The sequence below is a fragment of the Cyanistes caeruleus genome, chromosome 27 (assembly GCF_971803275.1).
Source record: "Cyanistes caeruleus chromosome 27, bCyaCae1.hap1.1, whole genome shotgun sequence".
Classification (NCBI taxonomy): domain Eukaryota; kingdom Metazoa; phylum Chordata; class Aves; order Passeriformes; family Paridae; genus Cyanistes; species Cyanistes caeruleus.
The window spans coordinates 3,209,653-3,237,446 of NC_141727.1; the positions used below are offsets into that span (position 1 = coordinate 3,209,653).

At 50.6% G+C, this 27,794-nt stretch overlaps 3 protein-coding genes across 3 annotated transcripts; all 3 read left to right on the forward strand.

The window, feature by feature from the left end:
* The first annotated feature begins 349 nt into the window (after positions 1–349).
* Positions 350–5,034, forward strand: LOC147649186 (keratin, type I cytoskeletal 14-like). Its single transcript, XM_086864266.1, has 8 exons — positions 350–930; positions 2,484–2,566; positions 2,822–2,978; positions 3,234–3,395; positions 3,477–3,602; positions 3,693–3,913; positions 4,347–4,384; positions 4,747–5,034. Exons 1-8 carry the CDS (start codon positions 421–423, stop codon positions 4,842–4,844), a joined length of 1,395 nt encoding a protein of 464 aa, XP_086720392.1. The 5' UTR covers positions 350–420; the 3' UTR covers positions 4,845–5,034.
* Positions 5,035–9,350: 4,316 nt separating this feature from the next.
* Positions 9,351–13,752, forward strand: LOC111940119 (keratin, type I cytoskeletal 14). Its single transcript, XM_086864267.1, has 8 exons — positions 9,351–9,934; positions 11,488–11,570; positions 11,826–11,982; positions 12,238–12,399; positions 12,481–12,606; positions 12,697–12,917; positions 13,257–13,306; positions 13,496–13,752. Exons 1-8 carry the CDS (start codon positions 9,425–9,427, stop codon positions 13,591–13,593), a joined length of 1,407 nt encoding a protein of 468 aa, XP_086720393.1. The 5' UTR covers positions 9,351–9,424; the 3' UTR covers positions 13,594–13,752.
* Positions 13,753–19,384: 5,632 nt separating this feature from the next.
* LOC111939989 (keratin, type I cytoskeletal 19-like) lies at positions 19,385–22,724 on the forward strand. Its single transcript, XM_023942503.2, has 7 exons — positions 19,385–19,915; positions 20,249–20,331; positions 20,563–20,719; positions 20,805–20,966; positions 21,269–21,394; positions 21,490–21,716; positions 22,634–22,724. The coding sequence occupies exons 1-7, from the start codon at positions 19,385–19,387 to the stop codon at positions 22,719–22,721; spliced, it is 1,374 nt and encodes a 457-aa protein (XP_023798271.2). The 3' UTR covers positions 22,722–22,724.
* Positions 22,725–27,794: the final 5,070 nt, after the last annotated feature.

Below are 27,794 nucleotides of genomic sequence, written 5' to 3' on the forward strand. Positions count from 1 at the left end.
GCTGAGCTACTCGGTCAAATGCTGCCTGCACCGCTCTGTTTCAAAGCTCACAGTGCAGAGGGAATTAAATCATAGCCCTGAGCAAGGAGCCTCCTCCTTTTAATCACACCTGACAATTTACTTGGAAACGGAAGAAGCATAAAGACTCCCTTTGTAAGAGAAAAATCTTCTAGTGGAATATGACAAAAAGTATGAATAGAACAAAGGCAAAAATGACGATTCTGGAAGTTGGCTCAGGTTTTATGAGTGATGAAAATTGTCGGGAATGCAAAAAAAAAAAAAAAAAAAAAAAAAAAAAAGGTGGTGTGGCAACGCCTCCTGGCCGGGCTATAAAGGGCCCCGAGGCAGGGGAGCGAGCACTCGCTGCTGCTGCTGCTGCTGCTGCTCTGCCGAGCCGCCTCTCTCCATTGCAGCTCCAGCATGAGCACCACTGTCAGGCAGTTCTCCTCCTCCACCTCCCTCAAGGGCTTCGGCGGCCTGGGGGGGGGCTCCAGCAGGCTCTCCTCCGTGCGTGTTGGGGGAGGAGGCTATAGGGCCCCCAGCGTGCACGGGGGCTCTGGCAGCTACTCCGTGTCCTCCCGCATGGTCTCGGGCTTCGGCAGCGGCTTTGGGGGCAGCTACTGCAGCAGCGCAGGAGGGACCCTCGGCGGGGGCTTTGGGGGCAGCTATGGGGCCGGCTTTGGGGCCGGCTTTGGGGCCGGCTTTGGAGGAGGCTTTGGAGGCGGTGATGGCATCCTGCCGGCCGGGGAGAAGGAGACCATGCAGAACCTCAACGACCGCCTGGCCACCTACCTGGACAAGGTGCGAGCCCTGGAGGAGGCCAACACCGACCTGGAGGTGAAGATCAGGGAGTGGTACAAGAAGCAGGGACCTGGTCCTGACCGTGACTACAGCCCCTACTACAGGACTATCGAGGAGCTCAGGAACAAGGTAGGATGCTGGGATTAATGTGACATCTTCATCAAAGCCACTTGTAAAGAGATGGCTTTGTTCCTAACAGCTGGAGGGAAGAGGCTTATCAAATAACAGGTAATTACTCTGAAATGAAAACCAGGTCTTTGGAATAACAGTCACTATGAACAACAGAACACCAGGGACCAGAATGGAGTTTCTGTTGACTGTTCCAGTGTAGGAAGGAAGATGGGACAGGAAAGGAGTCAGACAGTGATTCAGGTTACCTGATGCTACTTGCTGTCCCACTGTCACCTCCTGCCTTCCTTCTTACTACCTGTGCCCCATAGTTGCTCCCTGTTAGGCTCCTGATGGAGCTCTCAGCAGGCAGGGACTTGTTATCTCCTGGCCCTCTTCACTGCTGAGTGATATGCAGATGGAGATGAATAGTCATTCTCAAAATATCCTAGATTTTTATCCCTACCCTTCAAGGAGGCTAAAGGCAGAGGTTAAAACAGAAAGTGTCCTATGGGATGGATTTTCTTTAGGAGCTGCAGACACAGACATAAGTCCAACCCAGGACTGGAACACACTGGGCTGTGGTAGTTGTGTACCCTGCTCTAAAATGTAGCAGATGAAATCATGGCCAAGGTAATTTCTTTATTCTTAGAAGCTCCCTGGATGATTTTAAACAAAAGTCCTTCGACAAAACACCAGAATCTGTCCATCCCTCCTGCCCTGCCATTGCTTGCCCCCCTTCACCCTCATCACTCATCCTGAGTGAGCTCAGGTTCGCTGAGGGAATGAGGTGTGGGCGGTTGGGCAATTCGTACCTGCTCTGGGAGTGTAAATTCCTGGGAAATGGGGCAGGGTCAGCCTCTGGGGGGAACTCACATTCCTAAAATTTCTTGAGCTTCACCCTGGGGGAAAGGGCTTGTCTTGATGCAGGAAGCTCCTCTGCTGATTCCAGCATGTGGTGTGCTTTGATGGAGCACAGAAACATCTGGTGGCAGGAGCTGTCTCTGGATTTGAGTGATGAAGTCCTGGGTCTCACAGAAACCTTCTGCTCCTGATCCAGGGGAAGGCAGATCCTTCCCTCCTCACCCTTCAGCTGGGAAATGACCATATCAATATTCCTGGATTATTCCTTGGATATCCCCTGAAGCAGGAGAACTCAGAGTTCCTCATTAGCTCGTGGCTACAGAAATTCCTGCTCACTAAATGGCCAATCATTTTCATAATCTCAGAGCAAATACTTGTACCTCAGGTGTAATTATGAAAGCCAAATGAGGCAGGCACAAGGCACTCCTTCCTTCCTCGTTTTTCCTTCTTAGCTGGGCTGCTTCCATTCCCAAAGCCTGGAGTGTTTCCAGGGCTCAGCATGGTGTGAGCACCTGGAGGTGCCACCTGGGCAGGCCCATGCACCCAGGGCAGTGTTCTCAGGGGTCTGTGCTGATGGGAGGTGGAAATGAGCACCCCACCTTGTCTCCCTCCATGGGCAGGAGGCCCAGTGCTGCTCCAGTCCTTCCCTGGATGGGATTACTCAGAGTGTTTGAAATGACTTTTTAACTCTTTCACTTATCCCTCATTAGATTCTTTCTGCAACTGTTGAAAATGCCAATATCGTCCTGCAGATCGACAATGCCAGGCTGGCAGCAGATGACTTCCGAACCAAGTGAGTCCAATCCCTCCAAGAGCTTTTGTGAAAAAGGGGGGAAAGCCTGGCTGTTCAAGGTGCTCTTTTTCTGCACTTGGGGTTGCTCCACTGGAGTGGAACATTTGGGAATAGTTCAACTCTTTCTGGGCACAGCACTGACATTTCTGCACTGTGAGAACTGTGCACACACTTGGCAAAAATACACTGATCTGGGGAAGGAACAAGAAAAATGCTGTATCAGGTGGGTGTATTCAGCTGTGTGTGTGTCCCGAGGTTTGAGTCGGAGCAGGCTCTGCGCATGAGCGTGGAGGCCGACATCAACGGCCTGCGCCGGGTCCTGGATGAGCTGACCCTGTCCAGAGCCGACCTGGAGATGCAGATTGAGAACCTGAAGGAGGAGCTGGCTTATCTGAAGAAGAACCACGAGGAGGTGAGCACAGAGTTGGGCTCAAATTGTGACCTGCAGACATTCATTGCACAACAGGGAAATGGGCCAAACACACAGGAGTCTCTGCAATTAGGGCTGTCAGCAGACACTTGAGCAGGAAGGGAGAGAGAAATAATCCCTTCAGGCAGGACCTCCAGGAGGTCTGTGGGGTTCCTGTGCTGGGTGCAAATAAAGAATGTCTCATGATGGGAAGATGCCATGTCACTCTGACGTGTGGTGTTTCTCTTTTTGTGTCAGGAAATGACTGCCCTGCGCGGGCAGGTGGGTGGGGAGATCAGCGTGGAGATGGACGCTGCTCCTGGCATTGACCTCACCAAGATCCTGGCGGAGATGCGGGAGCAGTACGAGAGCCTGGCGGAGAAGAACCGCAGGGACGCCGAGCAGTGGTTCTTTAGCAAGGTGAGGAGCCGGCGGCGAGCAGCGGGCGCGGGGCCGGGGTGGCTGCCGGGGCTCTGAGGACACGGCTTTGCCTGGCTGCAGACGGAAGAGCTGAACCGGGAGGTGGCCATCAACACGGAGCAGCTGCAGAGCGGCAAGACGGAGATCACGGAGCTGCGGCGCACGATCCAGAGCCTGGAGATCGACCTGCAGTCGCAGCTCAGCACGGTACGAGGGCCGGGCTGGCGGCGGGGCGGGGGGCGCGGGGCTGTGCCCCCCCGGCCGCCCCCCTGAGCCCGGCCCGTGCCCGTCCCACAGAAAGCGGCTCTGGAGGGCACCCTGGCCGACACCGAGGCGCGCTACGGCACCCAGCTGGCCCAGCTGCAGATGCTGATCACCGGCGTGGAGGAGCAGCTGGCCGAGCTGCGCTGCGACATGGAGCGCCAGAACCACGAGTACAGGGTCCTGCTGGATGTCAAGTGCCGCCTGGAGCAGGAGATCGCCACGTACCGCCGGCTCCTGGAGGGCGAGGATGCCCAGTGCGTGAGGGGCTTGGCTGGGAGGGAGGGTGGGATGAGATGGGTCGTAGCAAAGGAAAGAGAAAATGAACCACCTGCATCCCCTGGAGAGTTCTCTCAGCCCATTCCCTGACCCATTGCATGCAACAGGGTCTCCCTTTTCAGTCCCACCAGCCCACAACAGCCCAGTGCTTGTAACGGCCCTGCAGCATCCCTGGGTTCCACCTCCCGTTCTTCCACGTGTGTGTGGTCCTGGGCAGGGAGCAGGTGCTGCACTGGTGTGTGAATCCCTGTGTCACACTCCCATCCTTACCAGCTTCTTCCTTGAGTGGGGACACTGGCAGCATTTTAATCATATATTGGTACAAGAAATAAAGGCAGGGTTTAAATAATGATTTTGTCTTGGAGATGACTCACTTTTCCTCACCACCTTTTCCTTGTTCTCCTCCCATAGCATGTCTTCCCACTACGTCTCACAGCCTGTGAAAGAAGGTAAGAACAGGTCTTGGCCGAAGCTCTGGTCATATACAGCTCTCATACCCTCACCCACCTTAGCACGCACTCCTTTTACTTTTCTACTAAAGTTACTATTTTATTATATTTCCCAAATTTGAACTGATATACAAAATTTTACAATATAATAAGTTTATTATATTAAAAATATTATGATATACCAAAACATGTGTCAGAAATTATCTGAACAGACTGAGTCTGTACAATTTAGCAGTGGGAATGTGGTGCTATATTGAGTTTCTAACGTGATGATTGTAGTAACAAATCTCTAAGACAAAGATCCTTAAGACACTTCCTCCCTGCTGCCCTGGAAATAACAGTTCCTTCTTTCCCCATTGCAGGACCAGTAACCACCCGCCAGATCCGCACCATCTTCGAGGAAGTCCAGGATGGGAAGGTGATCTCCTCCCGGGAGCAGATCACCCAGGCTGCCCACTGAGGCACTGCCTGTTCTGCTGCAAGCCTCGCCCAGCACAGCAAAGCAGATCCCAGCTGATGTGTTCTTGCCATATGGATCATCAAAAGCACCTTCTCCCACTATCACCCCCTTCCTTCCCCTCTCTCACCCTTCCCTCAGCTCTGTGCTACACACAGAAATCAAATAAAGCTTCTCTTTGCAGTCCTGCAAACCAAGGTCTGGTCTCGATGCTCTTGGGCTGTCCCACCCCTGTGGGACAAAGCTCCTCCCTGCAAGGAAAATATTCCCCATCCTTGGTACCCTGATGGTGGGGCCTGCACACCCACATCTCTGTAATTCCCGAGACCTGGTGGCTCCAGGGGAGAGTGTGTGGGGGCCAGTCTAGAAAGGAGCTGATCCCACAGGTGGTGGGAGGTGAAGCCTGTGAGAATCCCCACGTGTCACAGGTTGGACAAAATGCTGCTCCCCCACTGCAATGCCCAGCAACAGCAGCACTGAAACTTTAACCCAGTGAGCCCAAGCAAGTGACAAAGCCCAAGTGATGCAGACAGGACCCTGCAAACACCACACCCCAGCTCTGCCCCAGCAGCTGCTCCCCATTCTGGATCCCAAGCTTTGGGGTGAAACTGTCTGAGGCTGCAGGCAGGACAGGGATGCACCGGCTGCTGTCCCTCCAGACAGGCAAACTCAGCTCAGTTCTGTTCCTGCTTCCAGAGGTGCCACTGAAGGGTGAGGAAAACAGTGATGGGAAGAGGAGGGTATGGTCTGTGCAAGCAAAAGGATTAAAATTCTTCTGGGTGTTCTTGTAGCACTCCCCGGCTGCCGGTGGCTGCTCCTGACACAGCAGTTCCCACTGCCGTCAGCCGGCCCAGCGTTCCTGGAAAGCCAGTTCAGACACATTCTTGGCTGCATTCTGACACATTTATTACTTCATAAATCCAACTTCTAACTCAATGAAATGAATCAGAGCAATGCAACTAAGCAAGAGTGAAAGCAGAGCTGGCCACACAGCCTTATGACCCTTCTCCAGAAATCTGTGGAATTTAGGAGGAGATAAGAGAGAATTCTTTATTTTTCCCCAAACACTGGAATGATGCCTGCAGTTCATCATCTGCCCTGCAGCCAGGTTGGAAGGGCTCCATGGTTTTGAGGCCCCCTCCATGCCCCTGCCCTGCAGCTCTGCCCAGCACCGTGGGCCGTGTCCCCCCAGCCCCCTCGGAGCGGATCCCCGTGACCCTCGTGGGGCATTGGTTGCCCCCAAGCACCCCCAGTGTCCACCTGCTGGAGGAGACACGGTTCTGGTTTGAAGTTTAATGCTAATGATCAGTGAGCTCCTCAGTGGGGTCAGAAGAAAGGCTCCTGGAGCATCACGAGTGATCCATGGGTCAGTGGCAGCACAATTCCTGACCCTCCCAACTCGAGGCACTTCCAGCCCCAGCACCTCCACGGTCCTGCAGACTGCACTCCCTCCACTCCCATAGCCTTGAGGAGAGAGCCCAGAGCAATCCAGGGACTCTTCCTGAGGGAATTCATGTCCCAGGGCTGGATAAAGACAGGGTTGAATCACTCAAGATCAGATGCCTGAGAAGGGTCGGGACAGACACAGCTTGCACGGCCACACCACGTTCCAGGTCACCTCTTAGGGACCCTGTTGTCCCCATGGGTGGTGCAGGGACCACCAACACCTCTTGCAGCTCCTCTGAGGCCCCTGCCACGCCTGTGCCCCTCTGGCTGCTGCCCTTGCAACACCCAGTGCAGGGATGCTGAGGTGCCTCACTGGAATTCACCCTTGCTTTATATTTTCCTCCTGTAAAAGTCTGGGCACACCTGTGTTCCTATAGAAACAACAAATAACACTTTGCTAATGAAATCCCCTGCTTTAATTACTCCTGCTGCCGCACAGTGTGAGGGAGGTTTGGAAAACAGACGTCAGTTTTCTCCTGCCTTGAGCATTAATAATTAGTCTTGACCTTAGGAAACCCTACCGAGGAGGGAGCTGCAGAGGTGGCTCATGACAGGCAGCGGCAGCTTGAGGCAGGTCTCAGAAAGTGGGAATTCAGTCCAGAAAGATGGCTTGACTTCTCAGGCAACACTGAATTCCTCTGACAGAAAAGACCACTTTAGAAACAGACATTAATGTGTGGTTTTCAGCTCATTTTAGGGAACTTCTCGGTGATAATTTGGTTCCAGGGCAAACTTTATAAACAGGTAAAAAGAGGGAAGTGGTTTTATCCAGGTAGTATCTGCATCTGCTGATATGTAATTTTGGAGCCAGAACTTCACCTCCATTTTCCCTCAAAGTAAGACTGAATTGTATGTTTAAACACCATTGTGCTACCATGAAGCTGCTGTTATGCCATAGAACTGGAATTCTTAATTTGAATTAGATTAAAAATGAGCTCGCAGTGTGCACGTGCGCAAGAACAGAGGCAGGATCTGGTTTAATACTCAGCCTTTTACTTCAAAGGGTGTGATAGAAATAGCATGCAGTCCTTGTGGTTGTGTTCAATGGGAGGTCATGGAAATAACTTTGAGTGGTTAATGTAGTTTTAAATCTTAATTAATGCTCATGATTTTAATTGCTGCCCTGTGGCATTACCAAAGTATCACAGATATTCTGGGAAATGTGTGTTTTTATGACATAGCAGTTCAATGGCAAACAAAAGATGAAAGAAAAGGCAATCCCCCATCCAGGAAGAACCGTGAATCACCTGTGTGTGACATGACTGTGACAGTGTGACACCTGTGCCACTCCAAGGGGCTTTGCTCAGGGCAGGGCTGAGCATTTGGACTGACACAGGGGCTCTGTACCGGCTTTGGCTCTGACATTCCCCGTTCCCCACATCACCGCTGCAATCAGAGAGGACAAACCACAGCATTGCCCAGGCAAAGGTGAGGAAATGAAGATGGGGACGAAGCACATTCCTGGGAGCGACACGTCCCGGCCGCCCCCGCGCTGCTGCACCTTTTCCATCTGCACCTGGGGAGGACGAGCAGCAAGTGGGCGGCCCCTGGCCCCGTGCCCGGAGCTCACACGACACGAACACGCTGACTCCAAGAGTCAGAAATGGCCAGAGCCATCATGGCCGAGACTCCCACCCTCCAGCTCTCCAAACTGCACAGACTTGTCTCCATTCACCTGTGGCAAATGGGAACATAGGGAATCACTTCTCCATAGCAGCCAACTTCTGATATTCCAAGGACACATCCAGTCCTGTACTGTCTCCAGCTTTTTGCAGATGGAGGGGAGGGAGTTGTGCCCTTTGAGCTCCTCAGCAATGTACCTTTGTTCTTCCTTCCATACCCTTTCTCCCCTCCTTTGGCAAATGATCTAAGGAAGAACTTGGCTGTTGGGAAGGGGCTGTTGGGGCCTGTCTGCAGAGACAGCCCAACAATCCACCGTGTGCTCACATGAGCAATCCCCTCCCCTCCACACCCTGCACCATGAGCCAGGGACACTCAGACTGCTGGATTCTGCTCGTGCTGCAGGTCAGCACAGAGAGGCGACAGCAGGGCCTGACCACACCACTGCCCTCAGTTCTGGAGCCTTTTTGCTTGCCACAGACAGTCACTGTCTCTCCTGAAGCTCCGTTTCTGTGGGAGCCGTAAACTCAACTCACAGTGGAGCTGTCCTGCCTGGTCACAACTTTCAGAATTGTCCACCACGGAAAACATCGCTGGCATTGCTGAGCTCACAGCTTTGTGCTCCTGTTCACAGGGCTTACACACCAGGAGCATTTCCCTTACGTCCTTCATCTACTTTATGCTATCCCACATTTTTCCTGGAGATCTCATAACTTCTAGCTAGCCACCATACCCTGTCCTTTTGGGATGGTTGGCTAGTGCTCGTTCCCAAAGAACACAAACCATCCTATTACCTTCCCACAGTCCCCCACTCTTGGGTGGTCTCTGAAGTGAAATCTCCAGTGAGCCCTGGAGCACAAATTCCCTTTTCATTGCTTTTTCACTACTGTTCATCCCCCTCCCTGCAGATAAAAGAGCGGACTTGCACTTCCAGGATTGGGAGCCAAGTTCCTCCCAGCACCACTGGTTTCAGGAGGCTTTGGAGGGCCATGCAGGGCCTCCCAACACGGCTACTGTCCTGCAGGTGTGTGTGCAGCCCAAGCAGGGACAGGAAACTGTAGCTGGGACAAAAAGCCAGAGTAAAGGAGATGCTGAGCTACTCGGTCAAATGCTGCCTGCACCGCTCTGTTTCAAAGCTCACAGTGCAGAGGGAATTAAATCATAGCCCTGAGCAAGGAGCCTCCTCCTTTTAATCACACCTGACAATTTACTTGGAAACGGAAGAAGCATAAAGACTCCCTTTGTAAGAGAAAAATCTTCTAGTGGAATATGACAAAAAGTATGAATAGAACAAAGGCAAAAATGACGATTCTGGAAGTTGGCTCAGGTTTTATGAGTGATGAAAATTGTCGGGAATGCAAAAAAAAAAAAAAAAAAAAAAAAAAAAAAAAAAATAGGTGGTGTGGCAACGCCTCCTGGCCGGGCTATAAAGGGCCCCGAGGCAGGGGAGCGAGCACTCGCTGCTGCTGCTGCTGCTGCTGCTCTGCCGAGCCGCCTCTCTCCATTGCAGCTCCAGCATGAGCACCACTGTCAGGCAGTTCTCCTCCTCCACCTCCCTCAAGGGCTTCGGCGGCCTGGGGGGGGGCTCCAGTAGGCTCTCCTCCGTGCGTGTTGGGGGAGGAGGCTATAGGGCCCCCAGCGTGCACGGGGGCTCTGGCAGCTACTCCGTGTCCTCCCGCATGGTCTCGGGCTTCGGCAGCGGCTTTGGGGGCAGCTACTGCAGCAGCGCAGGAGGGACCCTCGGCGGGGGCTTTGGGGGCAGCTATGGGGCCGGCTTTGGGGCCGGCTTTGGAGGAGGCTTTGGAGGAGGCTTTGGAGGCGGTGATGGCATCCTGCCGGCCGGGGAGAAGGAGACCATGCAGAACCTCAACGACCGCCTGGCCACCTACCTGGACAAGGTGCGAGCCCTGGAGGAGGCCAACACCGACCTGGAGGTGAAGATCAGGGAGTGGTACAAGAAGCAGGGACCTGGTCCTGACCGTGACTACAGCCCCTACTACAGGACTATCGAGGAGCTCAGGAACAAGGTAGGATGCTGGGATTAATGTGACATCTTCATCAAAGCCACTTGTAAAGAGATGGCTTTGTTCCTAACAGCTGGAGGGAAGAGGCTTATCAAATAACAGGTAATTACTCTGAAATGAAAACCAGGTCTTTGGAATAACAGTCACTATGAACAACAGAACACCAGGGACCAGAATGGAGTTTCTGTTGACTGTTCCAGTGTAGGAAGGAAGATGGGACAGGAAAGGAGTCAGACAGTGATTCAGGTTACCTGATGCTACTTGCTGTCCCACTGTCACCTCCTGCCTTCCTTCTTACTACCTGTGCCCCATAGTTGCTCCCTGTTAGGCTCCTGATGGAGCTCTCAGCAGGCAGGGACTTGTTATCTCCTGGCCCTCTTCACTGCTGAGTGATATGCAGATGGAGATGAATAGTCATTCTCAAAATATCCTAGATTTTTATCCCTACCCTTCAAGGAGGCTAAAGGCAGAGGTTAAAACAGAAAGTGTCCTATGGGATGGATTTTCTTTAGGAGCTGCAGACACAGACATAAGTCCAACCCAGGACTGGAACACACTGGGCTGTGGTAGTTGTGTACCCTGCTCTAAAATGTAGCAGATGAAATCATGGCCAAGGTAATTTCTTTATTCTTAGAAGCTCCCTGGATGATTTTAAACAAAAGTCCTTCGACAAAACACCAGAATCTGTCCATCCCTCCTGCCCTGCCATTGCTTGCCCCCCTTCACCCTCATCACTCATCCTGAGTGAGCTCAGGTTCGCTGAGGGAATGAGGTGTGGGCGGTTGGGCAATTCGTACCTGCTCTGGGAGTGTAAATTCCTGGGAAATGGGGCAGGGTCAGCCTCTGGGGGGAACTCACATTCCTAAAATTTCTTGAGCTTCACCCTGGGGGAAAGGGCTTGTCTTGATGCAGGAAGCTCCTCTGCTGATTCCAGCATGTGGTGTGCTTTGATGGAGCACAGAAACATCTGGTGGCAGGAGCTGTCTCTGGATTTGAGTGATGAAGTCCTGGGTCTCACAGAAACCTTCTGCTCCTGATCCAGGGGAAGGCAGATCCTTCCCTCCTCACCCTTCAGCTGGGAAATGACCATATCAATATTCCTGGATTATTCCTTGGATATCCCCTGAAGCAGGAGAACTCAGAGTTCCTCATTAGCTCGTGGCTACAGAAATTCCTGCTCACTAAATGGCCAATCATTTTCATAATCTCAGAGCAAATACTTGTACCTCAGGTGTAATTATGAAAGCCAAATGAGGCAGGCACAAGGCACTCCTTCCTTCCTCGTTTTTCCTTCTTAGCTGGGCTGCTTCCATTCCCAAAGCCTGGAGTGTTTCCAGGGCTCAGCATGGTGTGAGCACCTGGAGGTGCCACCTGGGCAGGCCCATGCACCCAGGGCAGTGTTCTCAGGGGTCTGTGCTGATGGGAGGTGGAAATGAGCACCCCACCTTGTCTCCCTCCATGGGCAGGAGGCCCAGTGCTGCTCCAGTCCTTCCCTGGATGGGATTACTCAGAGTGTTTGAAATGACTTTTTAACTCTTTCACTTATCCCTCATTAGATTCTTTCTGCAACTGTTGAAAATGCCAATATCGTCCTGCAGATCGACAATGCCAGGCTGGCAGCAGATGACTTCCGAACCAAGTGAGTCCAATCCCTCCAAGAGCTTTTGTGAAAAAGGGGGGAAAGCCTGGCTGTTCAAGGTGCTCTTTTTCTGCACTTGGGGTTGCTCCACTGGAGTGGAACATTTGGGAATAGTTCAACTCTTTCTGGGCACAGCACTGACATTTCTGCACTGTGAGAACTGTGCACACACTTGGCAAAAATACACTGATCTGGGGAAGGAACAAGAAAAATGCTGTATCAGGTGGGTGTATTCAGCTGTGTGTGTGTCCCGAGGTTTGAGTCGGAGCAGGCTCTGCGCATGAGCGTGGAGGCCGACATCAACGGCCTGCGCCGGGTCCTGGATGAGCTGACCCTGTCCAGAGCCGACCTGGAGATGCAGATTGAGAACCTGAAGGAGGAGCTGGCTTATCTGAAGAAGAACCACGAGGAGGTGAGCACAGAGTTGGGCTCAAATTGTGACCTGCAGACATTCATTGCACAACAGGGAAATGGGCCAAACACACAGGAGTCTCTGCAATTAGGGCTGTCAGCAGACACTTGAGCAGGAAGGGAGAGAGAAATAATCCCTTCAGGCAGGACCTCCAGGAGGTCTGTGGGGTTCCTGTGCTGGGTGCAAATAAAGAATGTCTCATGATGGGAAGATGCCATGTCACTCTGACGTGTGGTGTTTCTCTTTTTGTGTCAGGAAATGACTGCCCTGCGCGGGCAGGTGGGTGGGGAGATCAGCGTGGAGATGGACGCTGCTCCTGGCATTGACCTCACCAAGATCCTGGCGGAGATGCGGGAGCAGTACGAGAGCCTGGCGGAGAAGAACCGCAGGGACGCCGAGCAGTGGTTCTTTAGCAAGGTGAGGAGCCGGCGGCGAGCAGCGGGCGCGGGGCCGGGGTGGCTGCCGGGGCTCTGAGGACACGGCTTTGCCTGGCTGCAGACGGAAGAGCTGAACCGGGAGGTGGCCATCAACACGGAGCAGCTGCAGAGCGGCAAGACGGAGATCACGGAGCTGCGGCGCACGATCCAGAGCCTGGAGATCGACCTGCAGTCGCAGCTCAGCACGGTACGAGGGCCGGGCTGGCGGCGGGGCGGGGGGCGCGGGGCTGTGCCCCCCCGGCCGCCCCCCTGAGCCCGGCCCGTGCCCGTCCCACAGAAAGCGGCTCTGGAGGGCACCCTGGCCGACACCGAGGCGCGCTACGGCACCCAGCTGGCCCAGCTGCAGATGCTGATCACCGGCGTGGAGGAGCAGCTGGCCGAGCTGCGCTGCGACATGGAGCGCCAGAACCACGAGTACAGGGTCCTGCTGGATGTCAAGTGCCGCCTGGAGCAGGAGATCGCCACGTACCGCCGGCTCCTGGAGGGCGAGGATGCCCAGTGCGTGAGGGGCTTGGCTGGGAGGGAGGGTGGGATGAGATGGGTCATAGACACAAAATGCCTAAGGCCTCAGCCCAGTCTTAGCTTTCAGGCCTGGTTCCTCTGTTCACACCAGCTGTGGGTGCCCAGAACTCTGTCCCTGGCTGGAGTGGGATGCTGCCCTGGGTCCCTTTCCTTGCTGGAAAGGGCTGTGGTCCCTCCATCCCTCAGGAGAGGCCAAGTGGAACAACACTTCTATTGCCATGAGCCTTTTTTCTTCTGCCAGAACACAGAGCCTGTGTATTAGCAATAATCAGTATTTGTCCCTAACATCTGTTTGGTTTTGTGCTTCTCTTGTAGCATCTCCTCCCAGTACTCCTCCGCCATGTCCTCACACTCTGGCAGAGATGGTAAGAACCCACCTTTCTCCTCAGCCTGGTTCTTTCCCCTTCCCAGTCAAAGCAGGGTTTGTTTAAAGCAGCATTTTCTACTTCCCTGTGGAATTTTCACCAGCTCTTGAAGAATGTGCAATATCTGATAGTGTTTTAAAAAATTTCTCTCCTTCCAGCCATGAATAATTGTCCTCCTTTCCTTTGCAGTCACGACATCATCCCGTCAGGTGCGCACGATCGTTGAGGAGGTGCAGGATGGGAAGGTGGTCTCCTCCCGGGAGCAGGTCGCACTCACCACTCGCTAGGACAGCCCCTGGCTCAGGAGAGCAGGGAATTGAGCCAAGAAGTGCCTGAGGCCACGTGTGGTCGGGTTGTGTCCCCTCACCTGCTCTTCTGTGTTGCCCTCATTTTGTGCAGGTGTCTCTGGACACACTTAATAAAGCTTTTTCTCCTTGCTTGTGCAACTGCAGACTTGTCTGTCACTGTCATGCGATCCCTCAAAGCCTCTGGGTTCTGTGTTCATGCCAGGGAAAGTTCTGAGAAACACAAGAAGTCAGTGAGAGGAGGAGAATGGAGGGACATGTTCCACCTGGAGGGATAGGGGTTCTGCCTGTGACAAACATAATTTGAGACAGCTTTTTCTAATAAACTCAATACTTGTAAATACATGGGACTAGCCAAGACATAAACTGTGTAAAGGATACAAAATGAAGGCAATTATGGAAAGATGAGGTTTGAGGTCAATGTGCCACGCGACTCATAATTAAAGCCAACAAGATAAAGCTCAGTTCTCTAACTCTTGGGATCATAAAAAGTCACTTTCTCCTGTCAGCTGAACTTAGATGGCTTCAGCAAGACTGCTGCTGTCAGGTGTTCTCTCTGAGATGTGAGCCTGGTGTCTGCTCGGTTGGCAAACCTCATCCTCACAGGCCTGCTGTCTCTTTTGTCTTTAAATCACACTATCAGGCACAAAAACTTTTTACAGGGCTATTCATGCTGCCCCAGGGCTGCACTTAAGAGGAACTAAAGTAACCATTGCTTAATCTGTGCAGGGATGAGTAGCAATAATTTTATCACTGTCGTGTGTAGCAGATCACTGCTAAAACCCTTCCTGAAACATGCCAGGTAGAAACGACGCCTGAGGCTGAGCTGCAGCTCAGGATTAGTGATGAGGTTGGGCAGCAGCAGGTTCTGGCTGTGCCTGTGCCCATTTGCCTGCTGGAAAGCAACCAAGAGAGGGCCAGAGAGGAGAGGAAATTGTGTTAGAGCCAAATGCATGATGGAATCGCTTTGAGCCAGCCTCATGCTTTCTAGTCCGCGGTAGCTGGGAGCCCTGAGCATCGGCTTGTGTTCATCCCACACCTCAAGGATACAAATCTGGGGCTCAGCCCAAAGGGAGAGGGAAGAGTTTGCATTAAATCAGCTTCCCTAATAACAATGGGCAAGAGGCTCCTCCTTTGGGTGATCAGTGGTTCATTCATTCCCCTCAGTCTCCCCACGGCATTACTGTTCCTCATCCCACTGAGCGCTCCCCACGGTGCTCCCTGGCCCCAGCAGCTTTGGAAAGAGCTCATGAGGTCACACTGGGCATGACAGAACAGGCAAAGGAGAGGAAAGGAGATCAAAAATGTGAGGAACCCGCCATGAGAAGGGAGTGTGAGATATTATCACTCTGTATCATTGTTCAGCAATTACAGAAAAGGGCAGGAAATGAGACACAGCAGAGCAAAGAGTTCATGGGCTGCATTGTGCTTTTCCCTTTGGAATGACAGACCTTCCGTGGAGAAAGTCTTCCAGGCCAAGCAAACCAGAGCTATTCTCAAAAATGAAAACCAGAGCAAGGAAAAATGCACCTGAGTCTCAAACTATCTCAGACTCTATGGCAGTGGGCAAAGCTGCAGGCTGGAAATCCTGAGCCAACTGCTCATGTGCTTTTTTGGTTGTGGTGGTTTTTGTTTTGTTTTGTTTGTTTTTTGTTTCATTTTTTGGTTTTTTTTTTTCTTTTTGTCATCAGAAGAGAGTTGTTATGTTTAGTTGTAAATGGCTTTTTAAGTCTTGAACCATCTGCAGAATGCCCCAAGTGTATGAACAGAGAAAAGCTTTCTGCAAACCACAAATATAACTGATTAAATATAAGTAGGAGGTGAAAAGAAGACGTCAGTTTAAGAGTAATTGGCTCTGCTGGCAGCACAGAGAGACATGGCCCCTTCTGCAGCCAAAAGGGCACAGGGGAGAGATTGATCCAGCAGAACACTCAGTCATCTCTGAGATATTTACATCTGTCAGCAGGAACAGCCAGAGATGAAATCCTGAGGAGAGGTGGGAGAACAGCCGGGAGAGCTGATGGAAGAAACTGGTTTGTAATCAGTGGATTCAGTTCCCCTGGGAGGATTTTATCAGGGGATATTAATCAACATATATTTGCATCAATGAAAAAGGCTTTAATTCTGCATGCAGCTCAGTGTAACCCTGTTATCACAGGCAAGAGCAAAGTCCAAGCTCAGCACAAATGATCTCTGTGTGACATTACAGTGCTCTGAAGAAGGAAAATACCACAGAAGTGTAAGGTAATATATTGCTTGTTATTTACTCTTTGCTACACACATTTGTGTCTGTGAAACATGGACAAATTGTCTCTCTAAGAGGTGGACAAACACTGGTTTTGTGGTTTGTTTTCAGATTTGCTGCAAGCACAAGAAGAAAAGCCTTGTTAGGATTCAGCTGGGAATTACAGAGGCAAGTCCTCAGTGAATGATGGTGAAACTTTATGGACAACAAAATGAAAAATGGAAACTATGAATGTCCTTGAAAGGTGTTTCATGATGGAGACACAAGGAGAAATCTATGAGATGTGCCTGTGTCAAGAATAATATAAAATAGCAAGAACATTGACAATGAATTAAGTGTTGTCTTTCCAATCTCTAAAGCCCCATGTGCTCTTCAGACAGTTGTTTTTACAATGCACTCGAGGAGGAGGATAGTTGTTATTGTTGTGTCCATCCTATAAAGCATGAAATTGAGACCTGGAAGAGCTGAACAATTTGCCTGGAGTGACTTGCAAAGCTGGGATCAGACCCTGGAGCACCTGGTGTCAGCAGCAAGATGGAGATCAGCATCAGTAGAGCCAATAACAGGCTGGCACAAAGTGGCATGACAGGTGCATCATCAGCCAGATAAGCAAATACTTTGTAAATACTTTGTAAATTGAGAACACCAGGATTTTCCATAGGTGTAACATGGAAATTCAGCTGACAGTGAGAAGAGAAAAGCTCTGGCTGGCTCTTGATGAGCCTCTCCCTGGCCAGGCTGGCAGAGCCTGTCTCCAGCTCCTTTCCTGGCCCTCCTGTGCCTGGGCACCAGCAGTGACTTAGGGTTTGGTGCCATGTCTGAGTCATTGGGTCCCCAAGGAAGTCCTCTTGGATGTGAAAACAGCTGGTGATTCCGGGAGTATTTGTAATAACGCGAAATGCTGGATCTCCTTCCTGGGGACACGTTAAACACCTGCATTAGACTAAGAAACAGTCTTTAGCCTTAAAAAGTATCCTGAGACTCCCAAAGGATTTCCAGGGAAATTCAGTCTTTCTCATTTCCATTGCCCTGTTGAGTCTGATAATTCTGCTGTACAGAAGTCTTGGGAATAACTCCAGCACCTCCATCCTCTGCCACCACCCCACTCTTCGTCACACAGCCCAGGATGCTGACGGAAACCTGAAATATAATCTCTTCCTTTCTATATTTACAAAGCTCATTACGTGGGAGCAACGCCTTTGCCTGGGGGAGGCTCTTCTGCTCATTTGTTACTTAAAGTAGTAATTTTTCCTGGTCAGACCTGCGCTGCTGTTCCTGAAATGCCCACGGGAGATCCTCGTGCGCCGTCATTCCTCTGCTGCTCTTCCTCCCTTGGGGTGCAGCGTTGCCCGCGAGGGGCTCCCAAGTCAGCCAAGGACAGCTCCTCAGAGCATCGCCCCTGGCTGCCTGCGAGGACGTGGGGAGCAAATTTCCGTCTGTAGACTCCAGCCAGGAAGTCAATCAAAGCTAATTCTGGAAAGAGCCTTCCATTAGGCAATGAGATCCCATCATTAGCAGACCTCCTCATCACAAAGTGAAAATCTCTTTAATAAAATGAGGGCTGTGACTGCTTGGCAGGGCTTGAGGTTTGTTCTCATGTGAAAGCAAAAGCTGGTTTTAAAAAATATTTTTGATTTTGGAAAGGAAAAAGCTGCCATGAAGAACACACAATTCCAGGAAAATAATGACTGAAATGATTGTTCTCCTTTACAAAAGCTGTAGAAATTCTAATCACCTTTGGTAAGGTCTGAAGTAAGAAAATAAGTAAGAAAGAAAGAAACATGGACATCTCTGCTTAGTTTGCAGTAATTGAAAAAAAACCCTCCACTCATTGTGGATGTTTTCCTCATTGAAAAAAATCACACAGCCATGGGATGGTTTGTGTTGGGAGGGACCTTAAAAACCATCTCATTCTACCCCCCTGCCATGGGCAGGGACACCTGCCACTAGACCAGGTTGCTCCAAGCCCCATCCAATCCAGCCTTGAAAAATGAAGGACCATTTATCATATAAATATTGATTAAATAAAATTTAATGTTTGCTCAGCAGTAATTTTATAATTTTTTGGTAGAAAAAAACCCCAGTTGTGACCAGGCTGCACGTGGGCTCCAGACTGACTCTGATCTTGGCTCCAGGCAGGGTCTGGCCACCACCAGGGCACCAGAGCACCCTGGCATCGCTTCCTGATGATGGCTCTAACGAAGGATGGGCACTCACAGAACCACCCCGCACTTCAGGAGTGCTGGATTTGCAGTGCCAAGATAAAATTGAGCTTAATGAACTTGCCCAAATGGCAGAAGCAATATTTATGAGCCAGGCTGCACCTGACACATTCTTTATGCCACGTGTCCAAGTGACCTGGATGCCAAACCCAAAGCTGAACCACACGTGGGTGAGAGCCAGCCAATATTAGCATTGCTATATTAATGTTATTAATAAAATGAAAGATTCAGATGACAAAACGTTTTAATTATTTCCCTTCTTCCTCAATTCAGCATTCCAGAACTAAAAAATTAGCTTCATAAACTTTTTAAAAGATCTTTTCTATTGTCCTTTCTAAATTTAACACCTAGATTGTATTGGAGAGTTTTCATGGCGCTGTTTGCATGGAACTGGATCAGACTTCTGCAACGTCAAGCATCTCCTGAAATTCTCCACTTTACTGTTTAAGAAATCTTATTAAACATCCTGTGTGGCAGTGAATAGTCAGTGAACTGCATGTTTGGCATCCAGGAAATACCCTTTCATATTTTGGATAAATATTTGACTATTTTGTCTAGCCTTGAAGGCAGCAAAACAACTGAGACCTGCACAAGGGGATGTTTTGATGGATGTAGAATAAAGAGAAGGGATAAACCAGCCCTGGTACATTCCAGAGCAATATTCCTCTGTGCTCTCCTAGAGCATTTGAGGTCTAAAGACCCAGACCAGGGGCTCACTCCACTGGTGGCCATGTGGAATGGAACAGAGCCTCACTGCACGGCCCAGGGTGGTCTCCTGGCTCTGGTTCCAGCGACAGAGCCAGGTGAGTGAGGGGACACCCTCGCTTCTGGTCACAAAAGGGCCGAACAGGCTCCATCAGATAGGGCGCCTTTCCCACAGCTTTCACTTTCCGGGTAGACTCGCCCACGCCAGGGATGGATAATTGCTGTGGTGTTTCATTCCCCGGGCACTCTTGGGTATCGTCGGGTTTTTGTGTCACTGTTGTTGAGTTGTCATCACAAGTCAGACCTGATGATTCAGGAAGTAACATTTTTGATGTAGTTTTGAAACACGCTTCTGTTAACCAAAGCATCTTTCTGTTGTGGGATTTCTGGAGACAAACGCCTTTGGGGAATTATTTCCGGCTGAAAAAAAAGAAAACACCTCCTAGCCAGGTCACAAGGAGGAAGAATAAACAGCCCTTCTCCAGTGGCACGATCCACAGGGACTGGTATAAATAGAGGACCAGGGGACAGAGGGCTCACAGTTGGATCCTGCAGCGACCTGAGCGCTCGCCTTGGGCTCTGTTGGCTCCGCACCCACACCATGAGCTGTGCTGTCAGGCAGGTCGTCACCACCTGCGCCCAGGGCAGGGGCAGCACAGGCAGCAATGCGGCTGGCACCGGCAGGAGGGTCTCCTCTGCCTCCTCGGGGAGACACGCTGCCTATGACTTGGGTGCTGTGGTTGGCAGCTTCTCCGGTGGCAGCGTAAGCGAGGGATTACTCGGGAAGCAGCTGAGCGCCGGCAGCGTGGCTGGTGGGAGCTTCGGAGCCACCCAGAGGGCTTGTTCTGCCCTGGGATTCAGCGGTGGAGGCATCTGCACTCGAGGTGCTGGTGGCTTCCCCAGGGCTGGCGCTGGCTGCGGGGATGGGATCCTGTTTGCTAACAACGAGAAGGCGACGATGCAGAACCTCAACGACCGCTTGGCCTCGTACCTGGACAAGGTGCGGCTCCTGGAGGGGGACAATGCCGACCTGGAGTGCAAGATCAGGGAGTGGTACGCCAAGGTAGGGCCCAGCTGCGAGCCACGGGACTACAGCTGCTACCACAAGGAAATAGAAGACCTTCAGAACCAGGTAAATCCTTGCTGGTCAAGAAAATCCTAATATTTCTTTGGGCTTTGCTTTCACATGTGCACAGAGCTCTGGCTCTGGAGGGGCAGCTGAAGCAATGGTTTATATGAAATGATGGTCTGTGGGAGGGGGATTCTGCATTTACTGAGCACTGATGCTTCAGCAAGGCTGTGTCCACCATCTGGCACATGGGTTTCCCTGCTGTGATGCCATATAACTGATTAATAACCCCAAAATATGGAATAATTATAAAATTCTCCAGGTGTTTCCTCCAGGGTCTTCTGGAGGCAGAGGAAGCTGCAAGCCCACATATTCTTCTTACGATTCCTTTTCCAGATCCTGTGTGCAGCCATGGAGACTAACAAAATCCTTCTGAACATTGATAACAACAGGATGACTGCTGATGACTTCAGAGTGAAGTGAGTACAGTCCCCTGCTGGCCCGTGGAAGGGCAGGTGAAGGGTGGTGATGGGGAGATCCAAACCCTCTGCCTGTCACACTGCGTAGTAAAACAGATCTCTGACACCACTGGCAATGCTCATGTCTGGAGCAAAAGAACTTCATTCTAATTTTTTTTCCCCCCAACCTCACTGAAGGCCTTGCCCTGCTTTGCTGATGTGCTGACCTTCATTTGCTGCCTGTGGTTTAAGGTATGAGACCGAGTGTGGGCTCCGGCAGAACGTGGACGCTGACATTTGCAACCTCCGTCCTGTCCTGGACCAGCTGGCCAGCTGCAAGACCGACCTGCAGCTGCAGTGTGAGGCTCTGACAGAGGAGATGTGCTGCCTAAAGACCAACCACGAGGAGGTCAGCTCTCTCAGGGAATTAAGCAGAAGGAGAGTCCCCCCAAGGGTGGATGGATGTTACTGACACAGTCACATATTTCCTGCAGGAAATGAGCTGTCTGAGGAAACAGGCAACTGGGGATGTGAGTGTGGAGGTCAATGCCTGCCCTGGCCCAGACCTGAGGAAGATCCTGGAGGATCTGCGGTGTCAGTACGAGACGCTGATGGAGCGCAACCGCAAAGAGACAGAGCAGTGGTACGCCTGCAAGGTACCACGTCCCCGAAGAGCTGCACCCAGCCCTGCCCCCAGGGGGAAAGCGAAAAAAGAGGGATTAGGAAGTGTCCCAATAACAGCAAGTGTGTCACAGATGTACTCAGATCTATCTGTACTGCCCAATTTCTGTGCTCCATGTGCGGCAGAGGGGCCACCACACAGTGCCACAGGGTCAGAATGGAATAAACAGTGTCAGCCTTGGACATGCTCAGGGCACTGCAGGGTGTGGGGAGGTCCTGGACACCACGAGATGCACTGGGGAGGTGAGGAAAGGGCTGTTCTTTTCTGACCTTGCAGGTGGAGGAGGTGAATCTGGAGGTTGTCACAAGCAGCCAGGAGATCGAGTCAAGCAACAAACAGGTCACTGAGCTGAGACGGCAGCTGCAGGCCCTGGAAATCAATGTACAAGCCCAGCTCACTATGGTAGGTGATGCCACAAGGATTCACAGCTCCAGCTCTCACAAGCAGGGTTGTACCCGTGTCAGACCCAGCTACCTGTGTGTTTGTTCTATTCTCAGAAAGAAAACCTGGAATCCTCTTTGGCGGAGACCGAATGTCGCTACAACAAATACCTGGCTGAGCTGCAGAACCAGATCTCCTGCGTGGAGCAGCGGCTGGCCGAGATCCGAGCGGAAATGGAGTGCCAGAACCAGGAATACAAGACCCTCCTGGATGTCAAGTGTCGCTTGGAGCAGGAGATCCAGACCTACCACTGCCTGCTGGAGGGTGGCCAACATGACATCATGTATGCAAACAGGGCTGGGCACCTGAAAATCTCTGTGCTTTGCCTTACAGGGATATGAAAATTTGTGATTCTGGTAGGAAAAGCAACACTGTGGTGAGGAACCAGTGCTGACCTGTTACCAGACAGGGCCGATTAGAAAACCATGAGGCATCTGAGGATTTGGCTCTGATAAATGTCCAGGGAGTGCATCAAAAACCATTCTTGGGCCAGGGAATGGGCTGGGAGAACCCCCAGAATTGTCCCAACTCCTGGAACAGTTCAGCAGCTCTTTAAGGGCAGCTTCACCGGGAGCTGGGCAAACAGTCATGTAACTGAGTTTTATTGGCTTGCCAGAGTGAGACAGAATTAGGGACTAGCAGCTAAATTAACTGAAATGATGAATTATCTAAACATTTTCAGTTTCACACAACAATTTTAATTAAAGTTTTGGAAAATTTAATTTGTATGCAAAGCATTTGGCTCTGCCCTGCCTTCCATTGACTGAGGTTTTGAAACAGCCAGGCTGTTAATTCCAGACATGGCTGTGCACACACAAAACTGCCCTGAGCACCCACCTACTCCTTTTGTTTTGTTGGAAGAGGAGGCTTTGGAATGGTGGTGCCCTGACATGGGCTCCCCTGGACTCTGCAGCACTAAATTATTTACATGAAAAGTCAGTTTTTGTTCCAAAATGCCTATTGCAAGGGCTGAAGTGGCACCGTTAGTGCTTGCTCAGGGTAATTCTGAGTGCCAGATGGAAAACCATGGTCTGCCAGAAGACAGGCGGGATGGAGATGGATGGTGGCTGCAGCTGACCCTCGGGGCTGGGAGGGGGAATGGCGGCTGAGTCTGAAGAGATGAAGCTGAGAAGGGCAGGGGGAGATCTCCAGGGTGGCAATGCCGGGTGCCTGGGTGTCCAGAGCTGTTTTTTTCCACAGAGGGTCAGCGGGAAGAGGAGTTGGTGCCACATCAGCTGGGAGGAGCGCGGGGCTGAAAGGCAGCCTGTGCCAGCCCTGCCTGCCCTGAGCCCCAGGGCCAGGCTCTGCCAGGTGAGGGGGTCTGCAGGGAGGTGGGACCATGAAATGCTTCTTCAGTGCCGGGTACCTGTGGAACAGGAGGATAAGAGGTCTCCAGGCTTTTCTGGGTGGTGAAGAGAGGCTGGAGGGGTTTTTCCCTGGAGAGAGGCTGGGCTGGAGTCAGGATCACAGCTGTGACTGTTGGTGGTAGGGCACTGGGATTAACTGGGCTGTGGTGGGAAGCAGAGATAAGGGATGTAACTATGAGATATTTATTTATAAACCTCTGCACAGAAATTATGTTTGACACTGAGGGGTGCCCAGCAATAAATGTGTGTTTAAACAAGATTTTCAGCACAACATGGGAATGAGGAACTGGCAGGGGAATCAGTCACAAGTCTTTCAACAATGATACAGTTTAGCAAAGCTGGGGAGACAAGGGAAAGAGGAAGGTCAGTACAAAAGCGAAGGGGTGTAAGAGAAAGGCACAGGATGCAGACTCCCCTGAAATGATTATTCTTCCTACTCTCCTTCAGGTCACTGCAAACCAGAGAGTCCCCACCAGCCCCACTGCACATCCCCTGAGGAGCTCTCTGAAGAAAGTCTTTTGGAAAAACAAGGCAAAAATAACCTGGGAGTTCTCAGTTGTGCTCCAGCAGCAGTCAGAGGGACTCTGCAGGACGTCACCTCCTGGCCACCCCACTCTGATCCCAGCACTGCCCCTCACTCAGGCTCCCCTGGGTTTTGGCCGTTCTCTAACAGCAACCAAGGCTTGTCTCCAATAAAACTTTTCTCCTGCTGACACAGCCTTGAACCTGAGAAATAATTTCTACAAGTAAATCAATATACAAGTATTAAAAAAATATATTATGAGTCTACCTTCAGTCTCCATCCACACAGGAATCACTACAGGGAAAAAGGAAAACAAGAGATGTTGCCAGCAGTGCCCCAGCTGAACTCAGAGGCTGAGGATGGGGATGGAGGGTGGAGGAGAAGGACCAGCTGATGTTGTGAAAAGGGATATTTGCTATCAGAGGAGGAAGCATGAGGCAAGACATGAAGCAGAAGGTGGTGAGGAAAGGAACGCCCGGGGCGGCTGGGCAGAGGGCAGGGAGGGAGGCTCAGGGCTGTCTGACTGACAGTCTGCTGCCGAGAGGGAACTCAGTAAGACAGGGAGTCTTCACTAAAGCAGGCATATGCTAATAGAATATCACATAATATCACATAATATAATATAATATAATACAATACACAACATCTTTGAGTTATTAAAGATGCACACTAAGAGCATAAAAGCAAGAACAGCAAGTTTTTTCAAATAATACCAAAGGAGGAATTTTAAAAGCCAGGCTCTGCTGGACTCTCCACACCCTTCTAGTGGAGGAAAACAATTCCCAGAGAAAACACTAAATAAAAAACCTCTAAATGGATTTGTAAAAAAGGCAAACAGGAAGAACCAGCTGGTAACACGTGGGAAGATAAAAGGGTGAGACAAATTAATATGTGGGAGAGAATTTTTTTAAAAGTGAGACACAATAAACAGACAGAAAAAACAGCTGCTGGTGTTTTATTAGCGCAGAGAAAGGAATGACAAATGCATTTAGGAACACAACTGCATTTTGCTGTGTGTGCAAGCCAAGGCTCAGGATTCAGCCTGTCCCTCCTTGCTGGCAGCAGCGTCCAAGCGATGGCTTGGATGGGCTGGGAGTGGTGGCACACCCCTTGTTCCTTGTTGTGGGGCTCTGGCAGCCTTTCTCTCATGAAATGTGGGATGGGGGTTGATGACTGACCTTAGACAGAGGCCTGACATGAAGGCTTCTAACAGTAAGGCTTTGGGGGACATGATGAGTGTGAATTAGTGCCTGTTTCTAAAGAAAGAAACAGCTCAGATGGTTCTGGAATGGCCTCTTCTTGGGCTCTGTCCAGGACACTTGTTAGCCCTGTGGAGTAATTGCTCTAATGAGCTCCTGGACAAGCTGTGTTACTTTCCCTGCTCAGTTCTGCATCTCCCATTCCTGCAGCACTAATTACACTGTGCATTTTGGGGTGATTTAATCCACCTCGGTGCTGACACGGCACCTCTGAGGTTACTGCACTGCATCTGTGCAGAAATACAATTCTGTATTCCCTGCCCAGTGTTTATAACCTGGACAGCGATGGGAAATGGTGACTGCTGTGGAGACAGCACAGGAAGAGACAGGGAAGGGAAGATGAATGAAATGGGGAGGACACAGTGCATGGAACAACAGAACAGGAATGACCAGGGACCTGAACTTCACATGAGCTCACGGGTTGTGCGGCTCGTAGGAGCGTGTTCTGTCCTCTTGTAACACGCAAATCTTGTAAAGCAAGAACAAACGAGTATCTCCAAGAAAGAGAGACTTGAGCTGAAGGTACAGCTGATGGAGAGAGGAACCCAAGAATATGAGGAACATGGGTGGGTGCCCCTGAGAGAGGCAGGGGTGACATCAGCACTCGGGCTGGTAAGCAGGCAGTGAAATGCACTGTGACAGCTCCAGCAGATGTGTCTGTGTTGTAAGAGAGCAGGAACATGGGAATTACACCACCATCAGGAAAAATCCCTGAGGAGTTAACACACCAGAGGTTTAAGGGATCAGTGAAGAAATGGGAAGAAAACAACTAGTTTTGTAAATTACCAGTGCTGGAAATCAGCCATGAGTTCCAAACTGCACAGCACAGGAAATTATTTCTGATTACAGGCATGGTGTGTTTGGAAAAGCAGGCCATATTCTAGTGTGATACATAAACTGTAATTTCTCTACAAAAGTCTGCTTTATACAGTATGCAGATAGGTAAGTCTAACACCCACAGTAACTATTTGTGGGGTTTAGATTTTTGTTTGTTGGCTTGTGTAACACTTGTAAAGAATTAGATGAGCAAACTGCTGCTGTAACCCAACAGATTTCTCTGCTCAGTACACTGAAAAATACAATCTAAACTGCCAGTATGAGCCACATATTGAAAGTGTATTGAAATTAAGAGACTTTAGTACAAGTATGATATAAAGATAAAAGAATACAGCTTGGGGAGTTCTGGTTGCCCTCCACCTTTGCCTGCCTGGCTCTGTTGAACCACTGGACGGTGCCTGAGTGCAGGAAGCACCTGAACACTCCAGGTTGTCAGGCTGTGACCTGATCCTGTGTCTCTGCAGCAGACACCACAGGCTGAAGCCTTGGTTTCCCTCCTGTCATGCTCTGCCAGCTCTCTGTGCAGAGTGGAACTGTTGCAGTTTCATCACCCATCACTATTCTTATCTGTCCTAAGAAATCTCCAGGACTCTCCTCTGCTGTGATAACCTGCAGTGCCACCAAGAGATGCTGGAGGCCTGACTGCACTGTCAGCACCTGGCAGGTCCTGGGAGGATCTAACACTCTTCATCAACTCAAGTTCTCCTTCATCAGGGGGAGACTGAACTTCAGCAGGAAGAAACCCAGTTGTGCCCACCTCCATGTCCTGCTGAACTTCTCCTTCAGCACTGCAAATACCCAGACACTGCAGATGTGAACACTCAGCAAGAAAGAAGCTGAAGCAGAGTCATTCTCTCGGTCTCCGAGGTGTATTTAAGCCTGTGCTGTTACCAAACCCACTGTGGTAATTATTTCAGTTGCCTTACAGGATTTGGTTAACATGGTGGTATAAACCAATGAGTCACTAGCCAGGAAAAAGTCGTGGTCTGCATTTGAAAGATGGGAGTAGGGAGCCTGGAGCCGGCTCAGTATCACATCAAAGGAGTGTTTAATAAGTGATGCCTAATGGCCATTATGCAAATTATTAGTGGTAATTACAAGTGACAAGATAAAATCATGTTCCAGTGTGGTTGCACAAACATCACTGAGGCAATGCTTATGAAAGCAAAGTTCTGTTGAACCAGACACACCTTTCTTGTAGTTGACACAAGAAAACATTATCAGCTTTGATAAGCAAAGCAAGGTGAGCATGTGGAGCCAGGCTGGGCACAGCGACAGCCACAGCTCGCTAAGGACCAGACTGTCCTGGCCACAGCAGGACATGCCCTGCTCTTGGGAATGTGGCATCATCCTGCCTCCTCCATCCCTGTGCACCAGTATTCACCCTTATCCCCTCTTCCTCCCCTTTCACTCTCTCCTCTCATCCATCAAGCCCACAGGACTCAGCAGCACTGGCACTGATGTGTGCGACCACTGCTGATTGTCCTGGCCCAGGGCCTGTTGTGGCTTCCTGCACCCCAAACCAATTGTCTCCTCCAGTCCTACACTGAGGTTATAAATCCTTCTGGGACACGTTTATGTCTTAGACTTGCACATCCTTTCCCTGTGTTGTGCCCCAAGGCTGTGTCCCAAGGCTACAGGAATACAATAATAACAAAAATGAAGGTAAAGAAATCAGTTTAGTGGGGGGAAAAAAGCCTGTACTGAGGGAACACAGCCTGTGCCTGTCTTGGTGCTGGGCCCTGGAGCTCTGACATGGCCATGAGGAGTGAGACAACACCACAGTTTATTTTTCAGATACAGCCAGGTTAGCCAGGGACCAGCTCCTGGGTGCATTTGCTGTATCAAACACATGCTCCATGTCCCAGCAAAATTGGCAGGAGCCCAGAAAAACTCCAAAGAATGCAACTGCATCCCAAATAAGAGTTCTTCAGAAGAATTATATGGTCTTGTTTAATCTTCACTAATAAATATAAATTTGAGAGTCTATGGACCATTCCACCAGGACACGAGTGAAAGGTTGTACAGTGCTGCTGCTGTTTGTTTTATGGAGCAAAACCTGTTCCTTCTTCCCATCAGAGAACTGCTGAAAGAAGCAGGAGTGTGTGCTCCATGCCCACCCATAGAGCAATGCCCAACATCTGCAGTGTCTCCTCCTAAACCCAACACTCTGCAAGGGAAAGAAAGGCACCCTCAGCCCCATCTCTGTAGGTTGCTCTTGGGTAACTCCTGAAAACCTCCCCAGCAGAAGCAAAGCTCCAAGCAAACATTATATTAATTTCTGTTGGCTCCAACAGCCACACCCTGTCTTCAATTATATTCCTCAAAATGACGGATGAAAGCCAGATTTTCTCCCTGTCTTTTTTGCTCATGAT